This window comes from Papio anubis, chromosome 2 (assembly GCF_008728515.1).
Source record: "Papio anubis isolate 15944 chromosome 2, Panubis1.0, whole genome shotgun sequence".
Classification (NCBI taxonomy): domain Eukaryota; kingdom Metazoa; phylum Chordata; class Mammalia; order Primates; family Cercopithecidae; genus Papio; species Papio anubis.
Genome location: NC_044977.1, coordinates 176,887,411 through 176,907,139, shown reverse-complemented (window position 1 = coordinate 176,907,139; position 19,729 = coordinate 176,887,411). Strand labels below are relative to the sequence as shown.

General features: G+C 39.1%; 1 protein-coding gene across 1 annotated transcript in view; it reads left to right on the top strand.

Moving 5' to 3' along the window:
• Nucleotides 1–19,729, top strand: part of GADL1 (glutamate decarboxylase like 1) — a 170,211-nt gene that overhangs the window by 37,168 nt on the left and 113,314 nt on the right. The window contains exons 3-8 of the mRNA XM_009201845.4: nucleotides 2,273–2,399; nucleotides 4,647–4,737; nucleotides 8,479–8,585; nucleotides 9,319–9,434; nucleotides 14,900–14,979; nucleotides 15,102–15,156. Coding sequence (XP_009200109.1) covers nucleotides 2,273–2,399; nucleotides 4,647–4,737; nucleotides 8,479–8,585; nucleotides 9,319–9,434; nucleotides 14,900–14,979; nucleotides 15,102–15,156 — 576 coding nt within the window. The remainder of the gene's footprint in view (nucleotides 1–2,272; nucleotides 2,400–4,646; nucleotides 4,738–8,478; nucleotides 8,586–9,318; nucleotides 9,435–14,899; nucleotides 14,980–15,101; nucleotides 15,157–19,729) is intronic.

Below are 19,729 nucleotides of genomic sequence, written 5' to 3'. Positions count from 1 at the left end.
GCTGTTCACCCTCAACAAAACGCATTTGAGATTCATCCATGTTGTTGAATGCACCAATAGTCATTACTTTTGATTGTCTCAGGCATTTCCAATTTACCTCTGGCCTGTCATGGTTATAGCATCAGAGTTCAATTTCATACTACTTGCACAACTTGGTATTTCCTTCTGCTTCCCTCAACCTCCCAGTCTTTTCACTCCCTGGCTACTTCCCTATCTCTCTCCTCCCCTCCACAGCCAAAATTTTTAGAGATTATCTATACTCCCTCCCTCCCTTGTATTTCTTCACCTCCTACATCCTCACTTCAAAGCAATCTGGCCTCCGCCCCCACCTCTCTAAGTCAAGCTGCTCTTGCCAAGAACACCTCCTTGTTGATAAATTCCATGAGCACTTCAGTCTTTATCTAATTCGGCTTCTTAGCAGTGTTTGACAGTGGTGAACATCTCCTTCCTAAACATTCTTTCTTCTTGGTTATGGTAGCACTAAACTCTCAGGATTCTCCCTACCCCTCTGGCATGTCGTCCATAGAACAGGCAAGCTCCTCTTCCTGTGTCCATTCGTAAGTGTTGGTGATGCCCAGAAAGATTCTGCTCCTCTCTTTTCTGCTGTAGGTTCTCTCTGCGCCACATCATCTACTGTTATATTATCATAGTATATCCCTGGAACTCTGTCCTCGATCTTTTGCAAGAGCCTCAGATCAACTGCTATATAACTTTTGGATCTTCTGAAAGTGCCTTGTCCTAAACATGCTTACACCTCATCATCCCCACACCACCCCAACCAGATCCTTCTCCTGCTCTCCCCATTGCTGCCATCCAATCTTGTGTCCAAGCTAGAAACCTCGGAATGATCCTTGGCTCATGCATCTCACTCTCAAAATCTAACTGATTTTCAAGTTCTAGTGATTCTGCATTTTAAATATCTTCAAAAACTACATACTTAATACAGCATTGACCCTCATCCAGATCATCACCTTCTCTCGCCTGGTTTATTACAGCAAACTCTTATTTCAAATTTTATTTGGAATCTCCACATAACAACTAAAGCTATTGCCCCAAACACAAATATGATTCTTTCATTCCCCTGTCCTACACATTTAAGTGGCTTCCTTAGAGCCAAGTCCAAACTCTGTAAATATGTCACATAAAGTCCATTATGATCTGAGCCTTGTTTATCTGTTTATTCATTCATTTATTCAACACATCTTTATGGAGCACTATTATGTGCAGACTCTGTGGTAGTCACTTGGGATCAGTGAGCAAAAAGATCTACTTGTATGGAGATTATGTAGGATACAGTAAATAACAGTATATTAGAGGGTGATAAGTGCTTTGTAAAAAGGAAGAGTAGGAAAGGTTAAAGGGGATTGATAGAGGTAATGGTTAGATTTTAATTTTGGGTAAGGGAGGCAGGATTGCTGTTGTTGAGAAAGTGACTTCTGATTTAAGCTTTGAAATAAGTGAGGGATTCCGTTATGAGGATATTTTGAAAAACGTTCTAGGCAGAGGGCACAGACAGTGCAGAGACCCCAGTATGGGAACATTCCTCATGTAGTTAAGAACAACAAGGAGGCCAGGGTGGCAGGAGCAGAGTCGGCCAGAAGGAAAGTACTCCCAGATGAGACTAGAGAAAAAATGAAACCAGGAGAAGCAGATCATAAAGCATCATTTTATGTCTTTGTAAGGACTTCAGGTTTTACTCTGAAAGAAATAGGGAGCCATCAGATGTATTTGAGTAGAGGAATGGCCATGGCTTAAGTTCAGGAGGATCATTCTGGCTGCAAGGTTGATAGCAGACTGCATAGGGAAGGGTACACGCAGAGAAAACTACTTCAGCATTCCTGTTTTATTTATTTCCTCTCCGTTTCTCAAAAATCCATGTTCTAACCAAACCAAATGTACTTGATTTTTCAGATGTGCCATAGGATCCGAATTTTTTATGTTTTTAAATTTTACTTTTGGTCTCTGTTACTTCTGTCACTTCCATCTAGAACTTCCCTAAACTTTACTTGGTTCACTCTACTCTTATTCTATGTAACAAGTTAGATATCAGTGTCTCTAAGAAATCAGCCTTAACCTTGCAAATCTAAGATGGCACCCCTCATCGGTACCATCAACATCTACATTACTGTCATAGTTCTTTTCGTCTGAACTGTAGTTGCATGTTTAAATCTCCCAGTGCCCAGACGTTGTAATGGTAGAGTCCATATTTCTAACATCCTCTCAATACCTGGCTATGGTGGATACTCAATTTGGGTTGTGGTTGAATCTCCAGGTGTGTGAATGGAGGCCTCCTGAGCAACTGAAACAGCTTCTTGATTTGGAGATGAGAGACTCAGGCGAGCCACCCCATAGACTATTGGAACTCTGTCGGGATGTCATACGCTACAGCGTCAAAACTAGTAAGAACTTTAATTTACTTCCTTGATCTGTACCTCTGACAAGTTCTTATGTTTGTAAAGCATTTTTTTACCTCTCAAAGCTGAGTATAGCGATATTTATGGAATGCAAAATCTGGATTAAAAAATTAGTGGTTCTGACGTTTTTGCAATGGTCCCTTTAATCCCTAATCCAGATTCACTGCGAAGGCCAAAGATAAGTTGATAGGAAAACTGTTGATGTTAGTGTTTGTATGTAAATATCCTCTTCTCCTTGCCAACCCCCACATACTATTTGTAATCGAGATCACATATTATCACTGTTACTTATTTCTTATGTTAGACCAAAGTGGCAAATAGTACTTTAATTATATATATTCGTTAAGGGATTTTAAGTCTTGATGGCCCAGAGTATGCAAAAAAACGTGTTCAAAAGGTATCTTTAATATAAACAGAAATAGATTTGGAAGACACTGATTAACTCTTAGCAGTTGGTAACTGCCAAACTATTTGATCAAATCTGACAGTATCAAAAAATAAAAATAAAAATAAAAAATAAAAGCCCTTAGATGGATATAAGACAAACGTATACATTCCAAGTTTTTGACGAGATTATTTCACAGTGATGTCATAACTGTGAACTTTCTACATGCAGTGATAGGACGTCAGTCTTACACTGAGGCGCATTCCAACTTTCCTGTTAATATCCTGTTCATCCAGTGAACAAGTTTCAAAAATGGGAGAATAATCTTCCAAAATATTTCTCAGTGTAATGTAAAGGTAATCCAGTGCTTAAGACCATACAGGCATTACTTTGTAAATTCTGACACTGGACTAAATTTAGTGGAAAGAACATAATAAAATTCTGGCTAAAAATAATTGGAGTATATTCCCTTGGGAAAGTCTAGTGTATGTATCAAAAACCCAGTTAGCATTTCAAAAGCAGAGATATGTATCTTATTATTACAGTGTATGTCAAAAGTGTAGAATGACATTTAATGCAGTAGATTTTTCAGTTTACTGGATATTTTCCCTGTTACCATGGAAATAAATCATAAATTAACGCAGAACTAAAAAAACTTATTAAAATTACTTGTAGCAGTGCCTATTTGTTTTCTTTCTTTTTTTTTTTTTTTTGCCAGATCAGAGGAAGTTTTCCACGTTTAAGCTGAAAAGACATTTTCTTTTGAGACTTGTTTTTTATTGAACCCCTCGTTTAAAGAGAAAAAAAAAAACTAAAATAAATTAAAGCCAGATGCTGTAAGTTGTAATGAGAGGTCACCAAATTAAATGATTCCCAAATACTCAAATGTAGAAATAGACCTCCTGCCTATTTATTCTGTCATGCTGAGCTTCCTGTGATTGAGAATGTCAAGCCAGTTAGCCGGCTGTATGGTGTGATTATTCACATGGTGTAAAGCCAAGAACCTTTACGAGACCTTTTATAGGAGGGGAAAAAATTAAAACTGGAACAAGATGTTGTTTGTCTGTTAAAGGCAATTGCATTTGAAGCAAATTGAATCAGAAGTGTACATAAGCCGCATAGTGAGTCACATCTTACTCCATCTACATACCGCCAGTCGCATAGGTACAATCTGAAAAATGAAAAGGCTGCTCAGTGCCATAGCCTGCGGTGAACTCTGTTGTAAGTGAAATGTATATGAAGTGAAAAGTTAATATTGATATTTTCAGGAAAAAAGGCAGTACCCTGTGATCCTTGGACAAACAGTGTTCAAATAATTATTTAAAGGGTTCTGGTTTGGGTCTGGGTTGTAAAAAAGAGAAGCAAGTAAATCAGAGCTCTTAAAAGACAACTCAGATTTTACTTAGAAACACTGATCAGCAGAAAGGGCTCTGAGATGAGTCTTCAACATGTTCTTCCTTGTACATGATCCTGTTTTGGATTTTTTTTTAAATGGGGTATAATTTATATTCAGTAAAATGCACAAATCATAATTGCTTGGCGTGATGAATTTGTACATAGCTGTGCATATGGAGCCATCACCTGGATCTAGATATAGACCAATTCTAGCACTCCAGAGGCTCTCTGAAGTCCCTTCCCAATCCATAATTCTTTCCACAAAGTACCTAGAATTCTAACCACCATCTCCTTAGCTTTGTTGATTTTGAATGCCGTATCAATGGAATTATGTTATATATAATTCTTGTGTGTGTGTCTGCTTTCATTTTCTGAAAGATTCATTTATGTTAATGCTGTATCAGTTTTTTTTTAATTGCTGCATAGATGAATACTCCGTTTTCAATTTGCAGACCACCCAAGATTTTTCAACCAATTGTATGCTGGACTTGATTACTACTCCTTGGTGGCCCGCTTTATGACCGAAGCATTGAATCCAAGTGTGTAAGTGCCATGCTATAGAAATTTCACACCAAATGTGGATTAGAGACTTTTCAGATGAAATTTTATTTCAAAATTTTCTATTTACTGGTTTCTTTTGCATAGTGCCATCGCAAATAATGGAATAGTTTTATGATACTTATCAGATTCAAATAGCTATTTGATTTAAATAGTGGTACCGTGAGATGGAAAGGGCAGTTATTATTATCTCCACTTAACAGATGAGAAAGTTGATTGGGCAAGTTTTTATTTGTTCCTGCATGAAAAGCCACTTTCTGTGCTAAGTGATGGAGAGACATATTGAACATAAATAAACCTTGACTCTGCCCTCATGGAGCATAATATCTGGTATAAAAATGCTAATCGAAGTGGTCCACAAAAATTCATATAAAATCCAAACTCTCATCTGAAGGAAAAGTACAAAGTATTCTAAGTATTAATATGAATGGGGCAATTCTTCCTAGTTGGAAGCTCAGGAAAGTGTGCTCTGCAGAGGTGACAGTCGGCACTGAAGAGTAAGTGTTATTAGGTAATACGGTGAGGGATGAGTTCTAAATAGATAGAATGACGTGTATAAAGGCTCTGTGGTGGGACACAGCATGCCATTCTCTATGAACTGGAAGGTCAGTGTGGGTATAGCTGAGAGAGTTACAAGGACTGTAGTGGAGAATAAGACTAGAGAGAGAAAGATAGGAGCCAGACATACAGGGCACAGGTGACCATGTTTATGAGTCATTCTAAATGTAACGAAAAGCCATTGAGGGTTTCTAAATCACTAGGTACCACCATTTGCTTATTGAAAAAATCTCTAAAAGTATAAATTGGTTGCAGAGGACCCATTAGGAGGGCATTACTTTAGTCAAGTGAGAGAGGAAAGTAGCTTGGACTTGAAGAGAAGAGGTAGAAATAGAGCGGGAAAGAATGAGTTCATAAAATAAAACAGAAAGGATGGGATACACATCTTGGAAATAATGGTAAGACGGAGAAGGTTTCTGGGACAATGCCTGGGTTTCTTCTGGCTTTCATAGCTGGGTACATGGTCATATCATTCATAGAAATAAGAAGCACTGGGAGAGGGAACTGGGTTTTCAAGTATATGGTGAAGGAGGCAAGAGCAAGCAATCCATTTTCAGTTGTGGGCATTTGAGTTTCCAGTGACTTTAAAATATCCAAGAATACATAGGAACTAAGCTGAGAAATATATGGGCCTGGAATTCTGATGTCTATATGAAAGGTATAAATTTAAGAATTATCAGTGAAATGATGGTAATTGAAATGGTGGAAGTGGATGAGATTTCCTATGTCAGTAATTCAACACCCTGACTATTCATGAGAATCACTTGAGAATTTTATAAAAATGTATTGATACCTGGGTGCCAACCCAGGCCAATTAAATCTGAATTTCTGTGGCTGTGCCCCATGCATTGATATATTTACAAAGTTCAACAAATGATTTCAATGGGAAGCCAAGATAAAGAACCACTGCCCAGGGGACAGAGTATAGAGTGGGCAGAGAAGAGGGCTCAAGACTGGGCGTTGAGGACATCTAACATTTAACGGTTAGGAAGAACAGGGTCAGTTTACAATGGTGAGAATAGAAAGAAAAAACCAAAAGGCTAGCTGTGGCAGCCAAGAGGAGAGTGTGCCTAGTGTCACATGTTGTTGAATATTCAACTAAGAGCCTAAACAGCATCCACTGGATTAGCTACATGGACGTCACTGGCAACTTTAGGGATGTTTTGTTGGAGTGATGAGAGCAGATACCAGGTTACAATCAGTTACAGTGAGGGTAAGTCAGAAGAGACAGTAAAATTGTATACCTTTCTCAATCTTTTCTTGTATATGCCAGGTTTTCTAACTCTTGATCTAAGTTCAAAAATCTCTAAATATTTCAGATTAAAGAAGTGTTAAATTGCTGCTAAGCTAAACCATCCACTCAAAATATGCCAGCCCATGAGTGTGTTCTATCTTGTCTTCCCCTCCACCTCCAGGCTGATTCCTAGGTTTATAATTGAGCCAGTTTTCGAAGACAGGCTTAATATTTTTATGAAAAAGTGAATAACTTTTATATATATTTGTAGGTTCACATAAATATATATGCTTTTCTTTCACACTTTTGGTGTATGTACACTGGTTTCATAACATGGTTGAAAAACAATTTTTTTTTTTTTTTTTTTGAGACCGAGTCTTGCTCTGTTGCCCAGACTGGAGTGCAGTGGCACAATCTCGGCTTACTGCAACCTCTGCCTCCCAGGTTCAAATGATTATCTGCCTCAGTCTCCTGAGTACCTGGGATTACAGGCCCCCGCCACCATGTGTGGCTAATTTTTGTAGTTTTAGTAGAGATGGGGTTTCACCATCTTGACCAGGCTGGTCTTGAACTCCTGACCTCATGATCCACCCGCCTCGGACTCCCAAAGTGCTGGGATTACAGGTGTGAGCCACCTCACCCGGCCGAATCTATGTTTGTAAGATGGCATAATATCTGTAGAGTTCTTGACACATATGTAGGTGATAAATAGTAGGTGATACATAGATGACCAACTTTTATGCCTCAATCCCAAAGTTTTCCTTTCCAGATGTTAAAATAATTGCATTAAATTTTGTGACTATAAATCTAAATGTATCTGCTTATACATTTAAATTACACATTTATTCAGATACAATTTAATGTAATCCCTTAATTGAGAAGGAGATCATAGATATGTAGTCACCCTCAAGTTGTCTGGAGAGAGAGAAAATACTCAAACACTACCAAACAAGGCATGGTGACTGTTGCAATGTGGGTTCCCAGGAATGCTGCTCTAGATGGTGTTTAGTGAGTGGGATGTTTATTAAGGAGTACCCTTGGGATCAACATGAGTGACCTGGGGAGGAGGAGGAGGATGCAAGAAAGGGCAGGGATAGGAGGCAAGTTGCCATGCAGCCTCCATGGCAATCTTGGCTGATGCTCGGAGATCTCTGGAACTACAGTGGCCCTTCAAGAGTGGTCTGCAGTTGGGCCCAGACAGCCAGGCCTTTACATCTCCAGCAGTCATCAGGTGTAGACCATCACAAGAAGGGGTGTGACCCTGGAGGAGGTAGCTCCTTGCAACTGAGGCAATCTCTAAAGGGGCTAAAACAGCAATGCTCTGAGACAACAGCATTCCAGCCCGAGCAACAAATCCTACACTGACAAGGGATTTGGGTAGTGCTTTGCAGTAAAATTATCACATAAGAGATGTCTCACAGAACACTCCTCATTTATACAGAGAGTGTAGAGGAAACCCTGGTTCAGGTGGAGTAGTCTCCACTTAGAATATCTAGAGGGGACTGTTAGCGTACTCATGGTAGTAATCTGATAAAACCTGGTTACCATGACAATGAATTTTCTTTGACCATCAACAGCATCCAAGGCAGTATTCCAAGCATCCAAAGAGTGAAATGGCCACTGCCCATGGCTAATACATAGGATGCAAATGCATTGCCTTTATCTCTCCCTCATGGAATTGAGGTTTTTCTAGAAAGTAAGACTGCTGCAGCAGCTTGCAGATCCCTAAGGCCACAAGCTATTGGCACTTATCTAACCATGACTAGTGCTCTCACTAATGGAGTAATTCTCTATTTTCAATGGATAAATTTCCAAAGACTGCCTACACTTCAGCAGCCACTTGGTTTAATAGAACTCTGTGTGCATTTCTTGGGACACCAAAGGAATGTTTTGACTCTAGTCATAGAAGTGAAGTGTTTTTTATATCCATCTAGTTATACGTATGAGGTGTCCCCAGTGTTTCTGTTAGTGGAAGAAGCGGTTCTGAAGAAAATGATTGAATTTATTGGCTGGAAAGAAGGGGATGGAATATTTAACCCAGGTGAGTACAATTAGTTATTGATATCAATCTTCCAATACAAACCACATAAAAATTTACCTATATGAGGAACAACTCCTTGCAGATTTATACATGACAAAAAGTTGGATATTAATAATTCTACTTGCTAAGAATCTAGCTTATGCCTTTCTCCAGAGTGATCACATTTTGTATTAATGCTAAATAAGTGACATACATACTTCATGAATGAGATGCCTACAGTTTAGGATTCATATCTAACACAAACGAATTGATCAGTTGCTGGAAGTTTGGAAAGACTGTAAGTCCTCTAAATTTTAAAATCAAATTTTACTTGAGAAGATTTCTGAATTACATTTGTTTATCCTGCAGTCCTTTTTTGGAGCCAGAGACCGACAAATATTATTTCAATTTTATTGATTAGGTGACAGAAAGAATATTAACTATGGAGACCTAGGTACTGACTCTAAGTCCAGAGCTGACAGATTGAGACTTTTGATTTGACAAAAACCCTGTCATGAAAATACACCAAAATTTATCTTTTTTTCTAAGAATAAAAGTTCTGGAATTAGAGATTAGGGTATGCAATAAAATCTTCAGAGTAGTGGGAGCAGGGAGGTCGCTGCTCATGTGCTTTTCACAGTGATTTTTCATTAGACTAGCGCAGCCATGGCCATCCATGCTTTCCACTGTATTCAGCATTTTGTGAGCTATAACTTCATGCTACAAATATGCCATTTTAATTTTGTTTTTGCAGGTGGCTCAGTGTCCAATATGTATGCAATGAATTTAGCTAGATACAAATATTGTCCTGATATTAAGGAAAAGGGGCTGTCTGGTTCGCCAAGATTAATCCTTTTCACATCTGCAGAGGTAAAAATTATTTTTTGTGTTGAATATAGATTTTCTGAGAATGTATATTTAAGAGGGCTTGTTTGAGGACTCCTGATGCGATTTTGTCCTATACCCATGTGACTGATATGCTGCAGTATAACATAGTATTTCATTCCAAAGTAAATTCTAAGGAGTTTGATGTTGTAACGCTTGGTCCAATTTTGTGTAATTACCTTTAAAGTGTATAGTCTGTAAAAACATTTTAAGAAAAGAATATTTAATTTGAAAGTGCTATCTCTGTGAATCTCTTGTCTTTTTTGAGTGTCTTATTTGTCAGTATTTAGATGAACACTATGGATCTCAGCTATGTCTTCTACTCACATTTCCTTGTAAAATGATTGCTTTGATTGGCTAATATAAGGGATGTGTATCTTTTCCAGGGAAAAGGAAGATATACAGTAACAACGAAAACACACACACACACACACACACACAGAGAGAGAGAGAGAGAGAGAGAGAGAGAGAGATTTTGCCACAGTTCTCAATCTCTTCTATTTTACTCTCTACTCAGCTAGGAGGTCAGATGGTGAATAAGTGCATTGGCTTTGAGTTAGGCTGCCTGGATTCAGTCCCTGCCTCTGCCACTTACTATCTGAGTAACCTTGAGTGAGTTAATTTCTCTGTGCCTCAGTTTCCTAAATTTGTAAAAATAAGTTTATCACTTAGCTCTTATAACCAACAAATCACCCCAAATATACAGTTATCATTCCATAACTGTATATTATCTCTTTTAAGTCTCAAGATAGCTGGGCAAATTTGCTGCTCTTGGCTGGGCCCCCTTCCACGTCTAGGGGTTGGCTGGCTGATGGCCCATCTATGAGTGGCTCAGCCTGGATGATTCCAGTGATGCCTCTCTGTTCCATATGTCTCTCATTCTCCAGGTCAGTCTAGGTGTGTCCTCATGGCAATGGTGCAGGTGTAAAAGGGCATGGCAACACATCAGGCCTCTTGAGTCTTAGCCTCGGAACCGGCCATTGTTACTTCTGCCTCATTTTCTTGGCAAAGTCCCATCTGTGAGCCCAGATCCAAGATGTGGGAAGAAAGACCCCACCTCATGGGGAGACTTGCCGTAAAGTCACCAGGCAGAGGATTTGAATACATGGAACAGAGTACCACTGGAACCACTAGAACAATCCAGCAACCACGCAGTAGTTGCTGATTAGTTGAGTTTTGGCAAATGTTAAATTAGTAATTGCATGTAAAGTAGCATTTGGGACATAATAGATTTTTTTAAATATTAAATATAATTGTTACTAGGAGAATGATCCAGCTACAACAAGGTGGGCAGAAGTAGATGGCACAGCTTAAGTGCATCCTTTATATGGAAGAGACTTTTTCCCTTTCCTGTTCTTGTGTGACTCCAGTGGATGCCTCTGTCTATTCTACCACTGCTTCATCACCCAGGTTCTTGGTAGAATGAGTTTAGCTTCTTACCTTCTGAGGTAATACCAGGTATCCTGTCACTAACATGAAGTGGGCAAAATAAAAAACTGAGTGTTTGTTATTTCCAGCTGGGCTTTCCTGTATCTATCATTTTCTTCTAAATACAAAAGTTAGATTCTTATTGCAAAAGGACCAATTGCGCACTAATTTCTCCTCAGTAGGAGAAAATATGACCACTCTCATGTTTTCCTCTTGCCCTGTCTGACCTTTGCTCTGGTTCTTTCAGCACTAAGTGCAAAGCGGGGGTTGAGTGATGGGAGGCAACTGGGAGGAATCATCTAGCCTGAGATTCTTAACTCAGCCATTCGAGGCTCTTGTTCATAAGACATTCTTTCTGTACCAAAAGAATGTTTGGTAATATGGACAGCTGGAAAAAAAAGTACCTGATTATTTGGGATTATTATGGAATAGAGTTTCCTTCTTCATGCTTCAGCCCTGGATATTTCAATGTGAGGGACCCCAGTGGACCATAAATGCAGAGTCTCTTCTGCATTCAAACTGCTATTTCCAAGCGTGGGAAAGCTGATTAAATGGCTCCCTGGTTATCAGCTCAGGTTTTTTACTTTTGCCTTTTTTATTCTTTATTTGGTTTAAAGCTTGCTGGAGTTCTTCTGGAATAATTACCATGGAAAGGGGAAAGATATTATATGGAAGCCTAGAATAAAGATGATGCCTGGGAAAGATCAGTAACAGGTGGGGCTTGTGAATTGGGAGTGAAAAGAAAGTGAAACCTTATGTGGTTGTGAAACCAGAACTAAGTGGTTTTCAAAAATTTTCCAAATAGAGGCAAAATATATGCCTTGGCTAACATGCCAGCAGAAGTTGGAGCCAGAAAAACCAAGAACTAGGTGTGAATTCCACAGAAAAATTACATCACTTCGAGCACACTGTAGCCTGGAATTTATATTTTCACTCCATTGGTTGAAACACTACTTTGCAGCTCATTCCTTTCCCTGCTCTCTCAAAGAGTCAAGTTATAGCATTTGCACTATTTTAATTCATATTTTATTGACTGCCTTTACTACTTATTACAACAAATCAATCTATTTCATTAAAGAATTAAAGAAGGTTGTGTTTACTAAACAGTCTTAAACTCTGCGTTAGTCTTTTTGCTATATCTCCCTTATTTCCTTTTAGGGGTTTGGTCCATGGCCCAGTACTGTTCTATTAGGTGATCTTTTCCAGTTTTTGTGCTACCCCAAATTACTCCATCTCTATCTTGCACCATCAAGTGCAGAATATATGTACCCACCACTGAAGGTGTTTTTGCATGCGTTAGGCTTTTATTGTAATTCTACTATTGATAGAGACCTGCAAGATCACGACAAAAACCTCTGCACTGTCAGTATATCCAAGGTTGCCTATCTAGTGCTAAATGGGAATCTAAGAGAAGGGAACTTTGAGAAATAAAAGTAATAAATCTATGACTTGGTTTGCACTTTGATATAAACTCCATGGGTGTATAGAAATCCCAGGTTTGTAAAGTTCCTGTATATTTCAGATCACTTCTGGAATTAGCATAAAGTAGTGATCATGATTTGCCACTAAAAAGCGAGGGTGAAAAAGAAACTCTTACCTCCCAGGCCAGTAATCAATGGCCTAGCTCCTCTCTAGCAGGGCTTGGGCTGGGAGAGGCAAGTGAGGTAGGTATCTAGGGTGTGTCTCAGGGTCATGCCTCTAAATTGTGCACCCTAAGGTGCCTCCTTCACTTCCTCCTGATCGCTGAGTGAGAGCTAGAGGTTGAGTTGCGATGGGATGTGATTGCAGGTCTTCTCCACAGGCAAGCAGGTGCTTCGTAGGACATCTCTCAGAGCATGAGTCTGGGTTCAGTCTATCTGGTTTCTGGTTCTGGCCTCTTTGGGAAGTAAACCAGCTGTGTGTTCTTAGAGACATCCCCTGAAAACTCTTTTTCTTCATTCTCTAAAATGTAACATTTATATACCCCGTTCTCTCTACCAGCTAACTTGAGAATCAAATTAGTCAGCATTGGAGTCCAGGTGTCCAGGGCACAGTGTACACTGAGGAGAAAGCAGCAGTTCATTGAGCAGCTCAAGGTCATAGAAAAAAAATCCTTGTGGGAGCCAGAAAGTAAAACTCCTGCTCAATGCTGTGTTTCATGTAGGCACTTGCCATTTTATCTTTATAGAAAGGAACACCCACTGAGAGTTTTTTCGTCTTCTGTAGATTTATGAAACCTATGGGGAGGTTGGGTCTTAGAACAACCGACTTACCTTTTGCCAGTGATAGAAACAGCCACTGTTTGTTTCTAAATGCAGTTGTTACTTTTGAATTCCAGCCTTCTAGGTTTTTCCTTTCCTTGAAACTACTCAGCATGTCTGAAGCATCACCTTCTTTTGTTCCCCTTCCAGGACTCTTCCTTCTCTGAAGCTTTCAGATATTTAAACTTCAGTTTTGCCGAGTTTTTTTTTGATCTGTCTATCTCAGATTGACATTGGGTTGTAATTTGCACTGAGGTACTTAAAGAGAGCTCCACTATTCTTATTCTGATTACAAGTTTTTTATTCAGCAGATTCATTGGTTGGAGATATTTTGCTATTTCTCAGGGGGAGAGCATTGTGATTTTCCTTATAGGTAGATATCAGTGGGGTAGGCTAGCCTTTATCATTATGAAATCAATAGCTGTTTGGTTGCCAGAGCCCAACTCTCTGATGAGAAATAACTCACCCAAGCTATGTCACCTTAGCTATGGCAGGCAGGTTACCGCCAATCAGCATAGGCTGGTGGAGCAAGTAGAGAATTAATTACACTTTCATGTACATCATTACTCTTCAGTATGCATATGGTCTTGTAACAACCTGAAATAAAAGCATCCTATAGGCATTTTGGACATGTCCTATTTGATATTTGGAAATTAATTATTTAGAATGGTTTCATTGTTCCTGATGTTACTTCTGCATTTATTTTTAGAGTTAAAAAAAGAGCTCCCAATAAAACTCTTGACAAAAGGAAAAAATTACCACATTTGAGGGAATATATCAAGTGAAGTGTGAAGGCATGACTACTCTTTTAATGTATTCATACCTACAAATTACTAAGATTTTCTTTGGTACAATGATGTCCTTTAGCACCCTCATTTTTCTGGGATGAAAAAGAATTGACCACCTGTCCTCACTAATGTATGAAAAGCGACATATTCATTGTTTGCATCCTAATTATTTTATGGGCTTCATGTAGTATAGAGAAGGCCCAATAATGTAAAGCACACACTACTATTTATCAATATGAAATAGACCAGACTTAATTCCATATTCACCTATTAGCCTCACTCATGCCATAGCTGAGTAGATTTGTCTATTAGTACTCTCGTTCTTATGATTTTAGCCACATTCTTGTGTTTAATTTCAGTCTTGTGTTCAGTATTAAACCAGATTGGTCAAGTGTCTGATCAGCACCTATAACTCATTGTTTGCTCTAAGAAATAATTAAATTCCTCTCTAGCCTGTGATTGCAATCTTTGAGATAGAGTCATGCCCTCTCCTTAGAGGGTTTCAAGTCAGCAGTGGACTAGATTCTAAATTTCCATTAATACTAAGTCTTAGGGGTAGCATCAGGAGAAACTACTTTTCTCAATGGGATGGAAAACAACAGCCTCCAGTGTCCTGGTTTGTTCCATGTGCCAGGCTCTGTGCTAAGCCCTTTACATATATTATTAACCCACTTATCACAAGCAGATGGAGTAGGCATTATTGGCATGATCCCTTTAAAGATTAGGAAATTGAGGCTTGGAGAGTGTATATTATTTGTTCAAGATTCCATAGCTGTAACTGGAAACTTGACATTAAATCTTGGTTTCTCTGACCCCAAAGTGAATGTTCTCAACCACTATGCTAAGGAGCTCAATTAAAGTTCTTTTTTATGCAATGATGTCCCAAAGACTATGCTCAGCCATACTGACTTTCATCTGCCTCTGATAATAAGCAATGCTTTTTTTGTGCCATGTATTCATGTCTCTCCGTTCCCCACTGTCCCTTTTAATTCAGTGTCATTACTCCATGAAGAAGGCAGCCTCTTTTCTTGGGATTGGCACTGAGAATGTTTGCTTTGTGGAAACAGATGGAAGGTAATGGGGACAGGATCCGGAAGCCTGGTGGGTGGAGGGAAAAATTCATACGGTTTATAAAGCAGTATCATTGTCTGTTAACTACAAAACATAACTGAAAGTCTCAAATCTTTGTCCCTTAGAGGTAAAATGATACCGGAGGAACTGGAGAAGCAAGTCTGGCAAGCCAGAAAAGAGGTGAGAGGGGAGAAAGCAAGAGGGAGAGATAACATGTGTGTGCGCACGCGCATGCTTATGAGAGAGACAGAATAGCAAGGAGAGAATGCAAACAGCCAAAACCATTTGTGTGTGTGGGAGAGAGAAGAGAGCATGTTGGAATTAAAATAGGAAAACTCATTTACAGATGTTCTATTTCCAAGTGCTTGGCTCTCCATGTTCTGTGGAGTTTCCCGGATATTCATGTTCCCAGGTAGCTGGAGCCTATTAAAACAATGAAATCACCCGTATTCAGGATTCTTGGCTAGAAGCAGCTCTAAGGATGAACCCAGTCTCTCCAGCAGGGCCCCAGCATCTCCTCTCCTTATAACTCCTCCCTCTGAGAAATCTGCAGGACAAACCGATTTTCTCTGGGCTGCATTCAGGGTGATTCCTGATTTCTTGACCAACCTATTCTCCCAGGTTGCTTCCAACCCAAAAACCCATCTATTACTATCACCCCCCTGTTGGATCTGTATCTAGTAGTTCAGTGGCAGAACGTCCTTTCTTCCTTAGCTGCTAGAACATATTAAAACTGAAATATTGGAGAAAGCAAGGCATGGCTCTGTGCACCTGCTATGGCTCCAGCCAAGGCTGGCCTTAACACCTGCATTTTAAAAAGGGATGTCATTAGGCCAGGTGCGGTGGCTCACACCTGTAATCTCAACACTTTGGGAGGCTGAGGCGGGCAGATTATGAGGTCAGGAGATCCAACCCATCTTGGCCAATACAGTGAAACCCGGTCTCTATAACAACACAAAAAAAATCGCCGGGCCTGGTGGCACATGCCTGTAATCCCAGCTACTCGGGAGACTAAGGCAGGAGAATCGCTTGAACCCAGGAGGTGGAGGTTGCAGTGAGCTGAGATCACACCAGTGCACTGCAGCCTGAGCGACAGAGTAAGACTCCATCTCAAAAAAAAAAAAAAGAAAAGTATCATTATTTTGGTGTCAGCCATTTTGCTTTTTGGACCAAAAGCCTGCTAGATCTGCTGCTTCTCTCCCATCCCACCGCTGCCTGCTAATGGAGCTTGAGTCTATTCTCCAGTAACTTTCTAATAGGTAGCAACAAAGTCAGGCATGACTACTGAAAAATAAAAAGCCTGGCTCCTGAGCTGGGATACACGTGTATCTATCCTCATAGGAGTTCATCCTCTAACAAGGATGGGTTTTTAAATGTTTTTAAGTTCAAATATTACAGTTCTGTTATTGTACTTTTTTTTTTTTTCAAGTTTTCATAAAAATCACCTAGCCCTGGGGAATGCTAGATCACAATATTTGGCTTGAACTTCTGTATTTAAAATTTCTGCCATTATTGCAGATGTATGACTTCAGGTATGTGTCCTTCATCTACATTTCTTTTTTAAACATTCCAATGACAAGTGAACTTGATTGTTATCTGATGGTTTACGTAATCAGATTTGACTCGGGTATAATTCTGAGTAACAACTTGTAAGTTCGTTCTGCTGAGAACTGCAGATATTTTTTAGTTTTAGTTTCTTTCTACACAAATTCCTATCAAAAATAATTTGCATATATTATTAATCTTGGTGGGGAATATTAATTGTGTCATGATTGTTTTTCTTCCCTATTTCTCCTTTCCTTCTTCCCTTTCTCCGTTCCCTATTCCCCACTTCTTAAATTTTAAACTTCTCATTACAAAAAATTGTAAATGTTTCCTAAAAAACCAACACACACACAAACCAAGAGACTAATATCATAAGCCTTCATATACCCATTCCGTAATCAACAGCCATTAGGCTCCTTTCTATTTCATCTGTACCACATTCCCTCATACCACCACTAGATTGGTTACCCTAGACATAATATCATTTGATCTATAAATAGTTGAGTATATTTATAAAGGATATATACTCGCTTTAAAAACATACCATACTTTTGTTTAAAATATAATTTTTAATATCAAATCTTCGGTGTATATTAAAATTTCCCCCATTGCCCTTTTAAAAAAATAGTTGGCTTGTCTGAATTAAGGATTCAAATAAAGTTCACAAATTGCATTTGGTTGATATGTCAAATGTAAATGTTTTCTGATCTATGGCTTCCTCCTCCCTCCTCTGTCCCCCACTACCATTGATTTGTTGAAAAGATCAGGTTCTTTGTCCTGTAGAGCTTTCCACGTTATAGATTTTTGTGGATTACATCAAGAATTTGAGACCTTAAGTGCTCACCTCTTCTGCACCATCCGGTTTGTTCTTTATATTTTCTGTAATTTGGCAGTTAGATCTTGAGACTCAATGAGATTTAAGCTGTATCTTTCTTTTTTTTAAAACCAGGGAGGCTTCATGGGTCCTGCCATCAGGAGACATCCTGTGTCTCTTTTTTGTAATAACATTGATTGGTGGCGTCTGGTATCGTCAGTCTATCCATCACAATATACCCTCCATCAGCTTCTCACTTGATGGATTTTGCTGCCATTGATGATCATTGTCTAGACCCATTATTTCATTAAGCGATGTCCTAATTCCTTCTCTCCTTCCTTATTGTCAGGCATTCTGCTATAAAGAAAAATATTCCTCCTCATTTTGTTTCCCTAAGGAAACACTGCACAGCAAGACAGGATAGACGTCCTATTCTTTCCCCTTATTTATCAATTTTAAAAATAGTGAGTTTGTTGCCTAGCATCCCCTAAAGATAATCCTTATTTTTTTAGTGTCATTAAGAATTCGTATTTCTAGCATAGAGGGTTTTATTCCACCACAGTCATTATCATTTTCGTCGCTCAAATTTTTGTTTGTTTTGACAGTGAGAGTACATGAAACGGACATAATACTAAAGTTGAGAACTCAAAAAAGTAAGTTTTTGAAAAGTAAAAATTGCTTTAGGCACATTTAAAAGTAGGGCAATGGGGTTAGAGTTGGTATGTCTCCTCAGTTTTCTTTCAAGTCAGCTAATATTTGAGCCTGGATTCACCAAGGACAAACTTTGCATCCATTCTGAGATAATAATACATGATGACTGGTTCATTTTTCTCAGTAGCTTCAGACCTAGTTGTTTTGTTTCAAGCTTTTAACTTGTGTTGTTTCAGATACAAGGAATAGTAGTACATCAACTATTTTTTCTGCTGGGATTCAACTCCCTGGCCTATGACAATCCATTGAAAAACTGTTGCACGGTGACCTTGTCTTGATATCATTACATAGATGGTGAAAACCACCAAGCATCATAGGTTCTAAAGGGCTTACTGACAAGCTCAAACTAGGATGAACACTGAATATTTAGAGACATTTTGTTCGAGTTATAAGTGTTAGAAATGACAAATTTTCTTAGGCAATACAGCTCAGTGGCAGCATGCAATCAATACTGTTTCTACTGAACTTTCCCATTAACAGCATGAGATATGGGGAAGAAAATCTAGAAGGTTAAATCCAGATTGCAAAAGTTTAATTTCTGGGCTTGTATTTATAGTGAGATCTTTTTTAAAAGGTGAGGAAAACTCATTAATAGACTATAATAGCTTGCAAAGGTATTTTCTCATGACTGTCAGGATGTCATATAGTTTATGAGGAAAAGCCCAACCATTAAAGACACCTTAAATGGTTTTAGTAAATTACTTTTTCTATTGCTTTTAATGATTTTAATGATTGATGTAAAGCTGGTCTTATTTCCTTTCGGTCAGTGGTACGATAAAGCCATAGTTATCAGTAGTTTGAATACAGGGAAGAATTTTCAAAACCTTTGGTTTCTCCAGGGCTCTGTCACCTACTGACTTGGCTCTACAAGTTTTGGGTAGATGGAATTGATTCTATTTGCCACAGCTGTCTCCCAAGATGGCAAATGGATTTGTTATATACCATCACTTTGATCTGTATGAGTCTCAATTTAGAGATGCAAACCATATATTCTTGCTCTGCCCCACTTTCCATTGAGAAATAACATCTTTCTGTCAAAAGTCAGTTAAATTGGAAAGAGTTTGGTTCAAACACAATAATCCCTGGCATAAAAGGACACAAAAATATATTGTTATGAGCATGCACTTTATAAAACTGAGGGGAAAAAGTGGCTCCATGCTAAATGGAGAAAAAAATAATTTTTAGCAGTAGTAAACAACTTTTAGAGGCAGTAAACATTCTTGTCGCCATTTCTCAGGTGCTCTCGAATCTTAAATATTCTAGTTGCTCCCCTCACCCCCACATGTGTCTGCAAGTGTTCTTGCAGGGCACCTACACAGCGAGCAACACATCCCTGCCACCGTCCTGGAGCAATCCAGGTGGAAACAACCTCATGTACTCTTCCTCGATCTGGTAGGCATCGAGTCCTTTAATGGGGACAAAGCGTGTGACTAGCTTGACCGAGATAACCATTCACTGTGTGTGTGCACCCACATTCTCCCTTTCCTTCTCTATTTCCCACCAGCGCCTGTTCCCTCCACGAGATGCAGTCATCAGCGATGTGAGGAGGAATCACCATGATAGAAGTGACACAGATTTTCTTTTCCAGCACATGCCAATGGATTTCTCTGTTGCAGCACCTGTTTTGGAGAAGGTGTCTCAGTGAGGCGGCCTTATCTCCTCTGTTGCTGAATTTGTACCTGA